At 43.1% G+C, this 12326-nt stretch overlaps 1 protein-coding gene across 1 annotated transcript in view; it reads right to left on the reverse strand.

Annotated features, from left to right (window-relative positions):
* Positions 1 to 2192: 2192 nt before the first annotated feature.
* The window catches only part of TMPRSS9 (transmembrane serine protease 9), a 162885-nt gene continuing 152751 nt past the window's right edge, over positions 2193 to 12326 (reverse strand). The window contains exons 19-22 of the mRNA XM_033956023.1: positions 11013 to 11184; positions 7990 to 8255; positions 3348 to 3484; positions 2193 to 2594 (exon numbers count right to left, since the gene is read on the reverse strand). Of these exons, the coding sequence (XP_033811914.1) occupies positions 2433 to 2594; positions 3348 to 3484; positions 7990 to 8255; positions 11013 to 11184 (737 nt within the window). The 3' untranslated portion in view covers positions 2193 to 2432. The remainder of the gene's footprint in view (positions 2595 to 3347; positions 3485 to 7989; positions 8256 to 11012; positions 11185 to 12326) is intronic.

Genomic DNA, 12326 nt, shown 5'->3' on the forward strand with positions numbered 1-12326 from the left:
GTTCTGGGACATCTTTGGCTGTGGAAGAATTCAGACTCTGAGGTCAGAAGTCTGTAGCCAAGGGACAGCCTGCTTGTTAGTGCGGGCCAGCCAAGTAGGTGCCCTAACAGTTTGGGAGCTTAGGGACCATTCCCTTGGGAGCAAGGCTTGCCACAATTTTTGTCTGCAAAGGGCTTGAGAGCAGACTCTGGCTTTGGTGGTTTTCTCCAGGATTGGGGCTGATTATATTTCTCCCCCTGACTCCGCACGTGAGGTCTGGGGGGCTGAGGTATCAGACCATTCATGGGGTCTGAGAGACAGTCCGAAGAAACAGGAAGTCCGGTTTACAGGCTTGTTTGAGGCAGAAGTTCTCCCACTAAGCTAACTGCAGCTTCACAAACAGCTCCCTGCACCTCCATGGCACAGCTGACAGAATTGAAATCAGGAGTGGTATGTAAAAGTGTTTTTTTTTGGAGGGGGGGTTCTGGGGCAAGAACCAGTTTCCCCTACCCTTAAAATAGCTAAAATTTGACCCCCTAGTGTAGCTCCCACAGGCAATTTTTGGTGCTGAAATTGCTGCCACGGTAGCCATCTTAGATTTCCTGATTTGGAAATGAAAGCCTCTATCTGCCTGAAAAGACCTCAACTTAGCTCAAAATCAGGTGGGGATGGACTCAGGCCAGGATGCTTCAGATTCATGCCAGATTTTCGCTAGATGGCAGCCCGAGGATCAGGCCAGGATGCTTCAGATTCATGCCAAATTTGCACTGGATGGCAGCCCGAGGATCATTTGTGTTCCATATGCCCCGCTGCGCATGAGGGGGGGGGGAGCAGCTGACTTAGCCCCCTCTAGTTCCCCTGGGGTGTTGGTTCCCAGATGACTCAAGTTTCTGGTCAAAAAGCCTGGTTAGAGCAGGGAAAATGCAGCAAAGTGCAGTCGTGCACCTGCTGCAAAACCCCATGAAGGGGCACTGGAGCAACCACAGGGGCTCTCTGGGCATCTTGGAAAGAGTTTTCCTCCAGAATTCATTAATATGATGTATAAAGCATATTTGATTAATAGTAGCTTCATGGAACCCCTGGGAAACGCAGTGATGCTGGTGCCGGGGGTCTCTCCCCCTAAGAGTGCGAGTCCATCCCAACAAAGCCATGCACAACAGAAGGGGGTCCAGTCATATGAGGACTAGGAAGATTCAGTAAATATGCCTTTATTCTTCCAGTATGTATCATGGCCTTGGGGACCAGATTCTGATCAGGTGGAGGCCCTGGATCTTGGAGAGGACCCGATGCTATGCGGGCTGTTTAAGCCCTCAGCGCTTTTGGAGATAATTATGGAGTCTCTCCAAGAATTAAAGACACACTCCACAAATCTTAGCTACCCAGTGCTCACTCATGAGTAGCACTAAGGTTCAGCCACATGCTTTCTCTTTCATCAGGACATTACTAAAATGTTAAAGTCTCGGAAGGCCACTTTGGGTAGCCAAGTCCCTGGTGAAAGTTTATCCAATGGATGCAGCCTTTAACCAGCTTTTTACTGCTCCAAAGGTGAATTCCCTGATGGTGCAGGTTACTAAGCATGCCTCTCTCCCCAGTGAAGGTGGAGTAATATTGAAAGATGTCCAAGACTACAGGCTGGATTTTATTCTGAAGACAATTAAAGCTATGGCCTTGGAGTTAAAGGCAATGGCATCCTAAATTGTACATCTATTTATTTATTCAATTTTCTATACCGCTCTCCCAGGGGAGCTCAGAACAGAAATGTGTCAGTTTTGCACTATTTGCCTATTTTTCTATAGTTGTTACTGAGGTAACATTGCATATTGTAAAATCATCTGCTTTGACCTCTTTGAAACCGTCCCCCCCCCCTCCCCCCAATATAAATGATAAGATTTTTTCTGTGTACAGTGTGCTTTATGTTTATTTTTAATTTTGTACTTACCATTATGTGTTAATTAGATTATATTGTGTGCATACGAAAAATGGATGGAAGAAATTGTATTACAATTAGTACTATTATTATGGGGGTGGGATCAGAAGTGGAGCTTGGGCGGGTCTGGGGCAGAGCTTAGGTGGGAGTACTTGGTTGATATTTGTTAGACTTAGGGGGTACTTGGCTTGAAGAAGTTGAGAAACACTGCTCTAATGCTTCAATAGGCACTACCAACCCTTATCAAGGGTATGACAAATAGGATGTAGATAAAGGCTTTAGCAAGTAGAATCAAGTCACATTTATTTATGGGAAACAGTCTAAAATGTCACAGTATTAGCAAAAAGGAAATCCAGAGCATGGTTCGCTCTTCCCTATGGGAAACTTTTCCCTGCTTGCGGCAAACTTGCTTCACCCTGTTCTTTCTACAGCATGAGCTGCATTGTCATTCTATAGAAGGTTCCAGCAACACCATTGCTCCTCTTCCTATCCACCATTGTTGCCTCCCTGAGGTGGAAGTGAAGCCTCATAGCCGTAGATTTTGTCCAATCCAGCTTCTGATTGCTGTGATCCTGGTATAGACTCCTGGGAAGTAAGGCCGGGCACAACCATATCCCCAGCTGGTGATCCCTGCTAGAAACCACCTCCCTGAGGGTTCCCTGCAGGCCAGTGGCCCACCAGCATCCCCCTGAGAGATAATCAGAAGAACAGAGTCAGCATGGATACATACTAAACACAAGGGCTTTCAAACAGTGAACTATCTAAACTGAGCCACTGGGGCATATAGTAAGTGAGGAGACAGGCTGAAATGTCATGAGTGTCTGCAATAAGTTTAAGGCTGAAATTAGTAATAAAGGGGCAAGACATCACAAGTATTAATAAGACAGAATGCAGTGAGGCATAACAATGTTCGTTCTAGTTGTCAAGTCCAGGTGCTAGTTCTCTGTGCTTGGCCTTTAAGAGTGGCTTTTTTATTTAAAAGGCAAACTTTAGTGTTACATACTTATAACAATCCTATGATAGATACATGAGCCCCTTATTCTACAATCCCTTTCCCAAGGCGGTAAAACTTGTGAATTTCTGGGTATGCGGTGTGTTGTATAATAGGATCTTTTTATAATTAGGCTTTTTTCCTTGCTGCCAAAAAAAATAAAAAAATACTTGTGTGCTGTCAAAGATGCTGTTGAACTGTTTGTATGTTTTAATTATAATTGTGGTAATTTTATTTGGATGTTTATTACTGATATTATTTTAACTGACTTTGAGCATCAGTTGGAGAGCTTTAAAATAGTCACATAAATAAAACTTAAGACAGCAATGCAAGACAGGGCCATGGTGACAGAATGGAGCATAGTAAGGAGAAATATAGGGTTTTCTAAACTGACCAATCAGCTGAGGGTGCTTCAATGATTGGCTGTAATGGTGTGTAAGTATGACTTACTGAGCAGCTGTCAGCTCCTCCTTGCAGAACTCCTGCACAGAGCATTCTGCTGCTGATCTGCACTGGGTACATCTTCTTGCAGGTCTGATTGCCAATGATACTGACTCCAGCTTTCTGCAGCTGTTTGGATGTGGATCCTGCAGGGAGATATGAGAGGCCCGAGGTGAGAGGGGATTTAGAAGGGATTTTTTAAATACCTGTTATAATGTACTTTATTATTTAGATATTTATGTGATGATATAGTTTTAGATGGGAAGAGGGGCTGGTCTTTTATCAGCCTCCTAATTCTTGTAGACTGTTCGCAGGTACTCCACCATGCAAATAAAATACAGATTGGGCATCAGCAAGGTTGAGGTAATAAGAATGTCTTTACAGTACAGCAAGGATCACCAAGGATAGAGTTAATTTGAACTGTGTCCCCCAGGTCTTGGAACAGGATACCTCCTATGTTCCTATTCCTTGCACTTATATCAATATTAGGTCGATTAGGAACAAGGCACATCTAGTCAGAGACTGGCTTGAGAAAAACCAACCTGGATGCGTAATTCTGGCAGAGATCAAGCTATTCTCAGAAGAAGATCCATTAATTAAAGAACTTTGTCCACCAGGCTATAAGTTGTCTATACTATAGGAAGACCAAATGAAGAGAAGGGGGAGGTGCAATTATTTTAAAAAATTTCTGTAAACTGGTTGTTTCAGATTTCATATATTTCTCTTGAGCTGAAAATTTTAGTATGTCAGCTTTGAGACTCTACATTGAGGGAATCTCTAAATTGCTTTGTGTTATATGTACCCTCTGGAAGTTGCTTACAGCCAAAGGCATTTTCTGATATTGTTTTCAAAATCTTTGTTTTAGCTCCATATAACTTATTACACAGGTCAACACATCATTTTCATCAGAGTTAATGTTGGGTGGGTTTTGTAGTATTTTTCATGCCGATTTCAAATCTGTGCTTAATTTTTCACTAGCACATCACATTTTTGTAATGTGGCTTATTATATATAATTATAAATGTTAATTGGGTGATATATCATGCGTTTACAGGAAAAACGTATGAGGGTTAACACTGTTCTTTGTTTTTTTATGCTACAAACTGTTTAATATCAGTCTTTATCATGCCAAGACATTGTACTAATCATCCAGATAGTTTCTATTATATCTGTGGTTCATTCACGATGAAAGCACAACGTTGCCCAATTACTGTAGATCTGAAGAAGGTATACAAATTGTACTTTGGCTGTCCACTGGGTGACCAGGATAAGTCTTGGGCTCCACATATCATCTGTACCAGTTGTTCCAATGGACTTCGTGACTGGCTCAATCGACAAAAGGCAGTGATGTCATTTGCAATCCCAATGATATGAAGGGAACCGCAAGACCATATTAAAGATTGCTATTTTTGCTTTGTGAACACAAGTGGATTCTCAGCTAAAACTAGGCACAAAATTATATATCCTACTCTGGATTCTGCTATTAGGCCTGTTCCTCATGATGACTCACTGCCTGTCCCTTTACCTCCACAAGATGGACTTGCTTCTGTGGAACATGATGAGGAATGTGATGATGATGCAACAGCTGGTCACAATCCATTATCTGATCCTGATTATGTGAATGATGAAGATTCAGAACTAGAGACCTTTACACAAGCTGAGCTCAATGATCTTATTCGTGATCTAAATCTTTCAAAAGAAAAAGCAGAACTTCTTGCTTCAAGGCTTGAGCAAAAGCACTTGCTTGCAAACAATGCTAATATAACTCATTACAGAAAAAGGAATCATAACTTAGCAACATTCTTCACTGTAAATGGCTCATTGTGCTTTTGTCATGACATCAACAGGCTCTTCAACAGTTTGTCACAAGTGCATTGTCCAGATGAATAATGTCTCTTCATTGATTCTTCACAGAGAAGCATGAAGGCAGTGTTACTGCACAATAGAAATTCCAAACCAAGTATACCAATTGCCCATTCTGCTCATCTAAAGGAGTCTTATGAGAATATGAAGAATTTACTAGAAGCAATCAGTTATAAAACACACCAGTGGAACATCTGTGGTAATCTGAAGGTCATTGGCATGCTAATGGGATTGCAAGGAGGATTCACTAAATACTGCTGTTTTCTGTGCTTGTGGGATAGCAGATCTACAGCTGAACATTATGTCAAGCGTGTATGGCAGTTGAGGGATGCCTGTAACCCAGGGACAAGCAGAGTGAAATTTAGGCCATTGGTGGATCCTCATAAAATATTTCTTTCATCTCTTCATATCATGCTGGGGTTGATGAAGAACCTGGTAAAGGCCATTGGTAAAGCAAACTCGCCAGGTTTTCATTATCTACTATAATAAAACGCTAAGCGCACATGCGCACTCTTACCTGCGTGATCCCTGATCCGTGATCAGTAGGTCCGTGGCCGGCAGGAGTGCACATGCGCGCATACAACGGTCCCTGCGGTCTTGCTGGTTCCCTTACCAATTCATGCCCAGCATTGCTCCCCCTCACTCACTGTAAGGAAGTTCTTCAGCGCACCCCGATGCACCCGAACCCCCATTGACCCTCCCACCGCGAGACAACCAAAAACCTCCCGACTCCAGCAGCGTCCGCAGCACTGTAAACACGCTGCTTCGCGGCCTTCTACTGCCTTGATTTCCTCTGTTGCGTCCCTGAAACGCAGCAGAGGAAATCACGGGCAATAGAAGGCCACAAAGCAGCATATTTAGAGTGCTGTGGACGCTGCTGGAGTCGGGAGGTTTATATGTCATCTCGTGGGAGGGTCAGATGAGAGGGCCAGTGGGGTCGGCTGCACGGCGGTGCTAGTGGAAGGGGGAACAACGGTTCTACTGCACAGGGGGATGGGAGGGAGGGAGAGTTAGAAAAATGCTGGGTTCTACTGTACAGGGGAGATAGGGGGGGTAGAAATGGAAAGATGCTGCTCAAGGGTTCTACTACAAAGGGGGATGGGAGGGAGGGAGGCAGGAAGGCTGTCTTTGGGGGGGTGGGGGTGGGACAAATTCTGGAAGGTAGTGAGGGGGACATAGGAAGAAGGCACTGGGGGCACTAAGGACATAGGAAGGGGAACTGAGGGCACTAAGGACATAGGAGTTAGTGAAGGCATTAAGGACACGGGAAGGAGGCACTGGGGGTACTAAGGCTGTAGGAAGGGGTAGGAAGGGGTACTAAGGACATGGGAAGGAGGCACTGGGGCACTAAGGACAAAGGAGGGGGCACTAAGGACATAGGAAAGGGCATCTAGCACCCGTTAATGTAATGAGCTAAAACACTAGTCTTGTTAAGAAATTTCAAAAAATCAGCACTGCAAAACTAAAGGAAGGGATATTTATAGGCCCACAGATCAAGTCCGTTATACAGGATGAAGATTTTAAGCAATCACTCTCGGCAGCTGAGCTTGAAGCTTGGGAGGCATTCAAGTGGTTAGTGGAAAACTTTCTGGGCAATCATAAGTCTCCTTTATACAAGGAAGGAGTTCAGAATCTCCTTGACTCATATCAGAAACTTGGCTGTCACATGTCAATAAAAATACACTTTTTGCACTCACATCTTGACTTTTTTCCGACAAATCTTGGTATGGTGAGTGACAAGCAAGGAGAATGTTTTCACCAGGACATTCAGTTAATGGAGCGTTGCTACAAAGGTTTCTGGAATGAGAGTATAATGGCCAACTACTGCCGGATGTTGTGCAGTGACAATCCAGACACAACTCACAAAAAGAAATCATACTCTAAGCATTTTTGAAGAAATATTGGTTGCTAAGTGATGCAGTCCAGTATAATTATGCTATGCTGTGTGCTTATTTGACTTTGGACCGAAGATACTGCAACATTTCTTTAAGTTGATGCTGCAATTCTTAAAATCCTATATGCTATAAACTAACATTAGTTATACTTTAAAAGTTTACATGACTAAAAAAACAAAACAAAACTAATAACCGATCTGAAATCAGCATGAAAAACTGATTTAGAAAAATATGCTGTGTTGTCATATGGATTCCGAAAAACATTTTTTATTGCCTTATGTTATGGAGGGATATTAGCTCTGCATATAGTACTTGCAAGATCTTATATTTCTCTATCAGCTTAGCCATCTTAATAGCCTATTCTTCCTTCCTTTCTAATCCCATCCTTGGTATCCTCCAGGCTTGTGCTGACCCTTTATGTCTAGTTGGCAAACATGATAGAAACCTTCAAGATGATGAAGGGCATAGAAAAAATAGACAGGGACAGATTTTTCAAATTAAGGGGATCAACAAGTACAAGGGGGCACTCAGAGAAATTGAAAGGGGAGAAGTTTAGAACAAACGCCAGGAAGTTCTTTTTCACATAGAGGGTGGTGGATACATGGAACGCGCTACCGGAGGATGTGATAAACAGGAGCATGCTACAGGGGTTCAAAGAAGCTTTGGATAGGTACTTGGAAGACAAAGGGATTGAGGGGTACAGATAAGAGTAGAGGTAGATTATAGGGATGGGATTAGAGGTAAGTTATAAAATTAATCAGGGATCACTGTTCAGGCACTAGGCCTGATGGGCCGCCGCGGGAGCGGACCGCTGAGCAAGATGGACCTCTGGTCTGACTCAGCGGGGGCAACTTCTTATGTTCTTATCCCTTCCCGCAATGCTGCCTCTTTACCTCCTTCCTTTGTGGACCCCCAGCCTGTAATGAAGCACTTGGTCCCTTCAAAGAAAATATGAGTTGGGTCTGGGAGACAGATGGGTTTGATGGCAGTGCTATAGGTGAGTGGTGCCAGCAGTTCCAGAAGAGCCACATCATTATCCAAGGTGTAACCATTGTAAAATGGGTGTCTGTGGATGCGATAGATCTTCTCCACTCGTCCCTCAATGCCATTCAGGAATGGGGTCCCCATGTACGCCGACCACATCTTTGGATCACTGTAACTGAAATATGGAATAAGAGCCATATTTACAATGCTAATTCACTGCCAAGTTTTTGACTGAGCCAGGAGCAGAGTGAAAAGAAATAAAAAACCACAACACTGTGTTCTTCTTTCCCACCCATAAACAACAATGTAACAAACTGAGGTGGAATGTTACTAGTCATGATCCTGGGCCTCCAAGTATGGATGCTTATCTTGTGTGTTCTTTCAGTACGTGCTGTGACAGTGGACATGTTATACAAACTAAGATGGCCCCAGGATTTTCTGAAGGAGATGTTTGATGGACTGAAGCCCATAGTAAGCCTCACTTTGGTATGACAAATGTAGTGGAATTACTTCAACATGTCACAGATACAGTGGAGGCTAGATTATAAGGTAGCCTTATGCAATGACAGTACCATGTTTGTGAGGCTAGCCGAAGTCTTGCAAGAAGTTTACATATTATCACAGGAGCAAGCTGTCATTGAAAAATTAAATAATAATAATTTATTTTCTTGTATGTCACCCCACCCCACCAGTTCTAGGAGGTTCACAACAAAAGAACTGATACTGGAGGGGTGGTAGTACTTAACACAGAATTCTGACAGCATACTTCAACTATCCTTGAAGAGCCCTCTGGTCAAGAGCATGCTGTGGATCGATACAACCACCATCATTAGTACCAGTCTGTCTGAACACTAGTGGGAAGGTGACACTAATTTTCTGTGTAGTGCTTCCTTATAGGCCAGGCAGGGGCATAATACCAAGCCAACTCAGTAGTAGCTTTCTACTCAAGGATACTGACATTCATCAAGAGAAATTTTATCTAGAGTGCAAAAGTTAGAGCCCCCTTAGAGAGGTTCTAAATCAGGGATAGACCACAACCCAGTCAGATTTTCAAGATTTCCATAATGACTATGAATTAGATTGATATGCATATAGTGCTTCTATTGTATGCAAATAGATCTCATGCATAGTCAGTATGGCAATCTCGAAAACCCTACTGGGTGTGATCCTCAAGGACTGCACTTGTCTCCCTGTGATCTAGATCAGTGTTTCTCAACTTGATCCTGAAGTACCCCTTGCCAGTCAGGTTTTCAGGATATCCACAATGAATATGTATAAACTTGGTTGCCTACATTGCCTCCTTTATATGTAAATTTCTTTCATGCATATTCATTGTGGATACTCCAGGATTGGTACTCCAGGATCGAGCTGAGAAACACTGATCTAGATTAGGGGTAGGCAATTCTGATCTTTTAGAGCCACAGGCAGGTCAGGTTTCCAGGATATCCACAATAAATATGCATGAGATAGATTTGCATCTCAAGTAGGCAGTGCATGCAAATCCATCTCATATATATTCATTTTGGATATCCTGAAAACCTGACCTGCCTATGGCTCTTGAGGACCAGAATTGCCTACCTCTGATCTAGATCAAACCTCTAAGTACAGCCAGGCCAATAAACTAGTGTTGATTGCCCCTCTTCCTTCCCTCAATTGTGATGATCACACAGCTGTGTGCTGGCAGGGGAGAATGTAAGCTGAGAAGCCTGGCTTCCTGAGAGAACATTAAAAGCTGTGCTGGGAAAGAAGAAATGCTACAACAATAGTAAAAAGATGCAAATTATTACCGTATATACTCTAATATAAGTTGATCTAAATATAAGTCGAGACCCCCTTCCCCCCCCCCAAAAGGAGGTAAAATGGTTGACTCGAACATAAGTCAGGTGGCTTAATATTCAAGTGTCCTGCCCTGTCAGTCTCTGCACCCAGCCCCCTTCCTTCCTCCCCTCTTCTGTCAGGCTCTGCACCCAGCACCCTTCCTTCCTCCCCTCCCCTGTCAGGCTCTGCACCCAGCACTCTTCCTTCCTTTCCCTGTCAGGCTCTTCACTCTACCTCCCAGGCTCTGCCATCTGTACCCCCCCCCCCCTCTCTCCCTGCCCTATCTTCATACCTCTGCCGATCCCTGGTGGAGGTGCAGCAGGCAGGAACAAGCTTTCCAAACTCCTGTCCCGCTGCTAACCGGCTGCACAATCCAATTTCTTCATCTGAACTGCACGAGCAGCAGCGCGATATGGCGCTGCTTCTCGGCGCTGAGCAGCTTTCTTACTGGCTCCCGCCAATTCTCGCAGGAGTTTGGAAAGCTTGCTCCTGCTCACTGCACCTCCACTAGGGATCAGCAGAGGACCTGCTGCACCTCCACCAGGGAGCGGCAGAGGCATGATAGGTCAGGGCGGAAGAGGGGGCAGAGCCTGGCAGCCTTAAAATATTCTGGGAAGGGGGATTGACCTGAATATAAACCGGGATCCCCAGTTTTGGGCCAATTTTATGGCCCAAAAATCCTGGTTTATATTTGAGTATATACGGTATTCATAATGTTAGAGATCATACCTACTGTGCTATTAACAAAAATACAGTAGACTGGAATTCATACAACCAAAACCCTCAAGAATACAGAAAAAAATAAAGAAATACTGTAATACTTTAAATAAATTTCCATAAGAAATTGATTTTATTTTCACTTATAAGTGTAAACTTGGCACACCACACCTGAGTACACCCATGCTTTACCTACCATATGTCCAAAAATTTGTCTGGAACAGTTTATGGTATGGCATAGTATGAAGTATAGTATTAATTAGGCCTATTTTTAATAGCAACTCTCAAGCAATCAGAAACTACATTTATCTGGCATCTACCAATCCCCATGGGTGCCAGTTAACTGACAGTCTACTGTGTTTGTGCATATTAATGAAACATTACATATCTAACTTACATATCAAAGCAATGAGCTGCTGAGAGCAGCCACTTATCCGCTATCAGGACTGCCCCACACTTGTGCTCTTTCCGTCGCAGCCACAGACTGACCTGCCATGGCCACTCTCCACGGGATGCTCCAGTTCCACCCACAATTTTGTTAAAGCCAAGGGTAGGGCCAGTGCCACAATCTGAAAGAGAGAGTAATTGCAGGGTAATCTGTGGTCAACCATACCACTATTTAATGGCACTTTCCTCTGGTACAGTGGTTCTTCTGAAGACACACCTACCTACCATAACAGCTTCCCAGCCAGGCCTCCCATAAAGTTTTCTTTTCTATATCTAATAATAACATAATAATAGCAGTTTATATACCGCAGGACCGTGAAGTTCTATGCGGTTTACAATGATTAAAAATGCTACAAATTGAGAAGAACTTACAAAGTTAGTGATTAGTGGCTATATAATAGCCACTAATACCTGTCAGGCTGCTAGTGTTAATGGACACCTTTCCATTGAATATATTGCAGATTTGAATTGAGTGAGGAAGAAGAAGAGTAATCAGGGCTGTAGATATCAAAATGAAATCTCCACTTATACTGCAACTACCCACCTCAGCCCTGCCTATTTTTCCTGCTGGGACATCTACTCATACGATATATAGTGTAGCTTGTTTTCCCCAAGTGGTGGCAGTGGGAGGGAGGGAGGATGTCTGGGGGATAAAACTGCCCTTATTAATGGGCATGCTTACTAAACTGCATTAAGCAGTTAACATGGGCTAAAACCTCACTGCGTGCTAAAAATCCCTAGTAAATAAAATTGGCCTATCTGGTAAAAATTTCCCACTAATTGCTTAGCACTGGTTAGGGCTGGAATGAGATGAGCTATGGTAGAGATGGGTCATGACAGAAACAAAAAAAGAACTGCAGGAAATGTACAAGGTACAGGAATTTTATTCAAAATAATAAAATAAAAATCAATAAAAAGTTTTATACCAAAAAATAAATCCTTGATATTAAATGGTGCAGACCTGACATGGTTCGGGTTTCAAAAAACACTACTTCCCCAGGGGTCCTGTCGGGAAATGTAATAGGTCATGATGTGAGATTTGGTGGGTGTAAAAGATGGTGCTACACCAATAGTGATAAGATGTTGTGACATCAATGGTGTGAAAGAACACTGTAGTGAGAAAACCCAAACTGGTGGAATAAATTTGTACTGGTAAAGAGTGTGTTTGACTATAATAGGGTGTTAGTGAAAATGAAAATTGAAAGAGTGTTATTGAAGATGAAAAATATTTATTAATTATAAGACTAAGAAAATTAACTGAGAC

This window comes from Geotrypetes seraphini, chromosome 8 (genome assembly GCF_902459505.1).
Source record: "Geotrypetes seraphini chromosome 8, aGeoSer1.1, whole genome shotgun sequence".
NCBI lineage: Eukaryota > Metazoa > Chordata > Amphibia > Gymnophiona > Dermophiidae > Geotrypetes > Geotrypetes seraphini.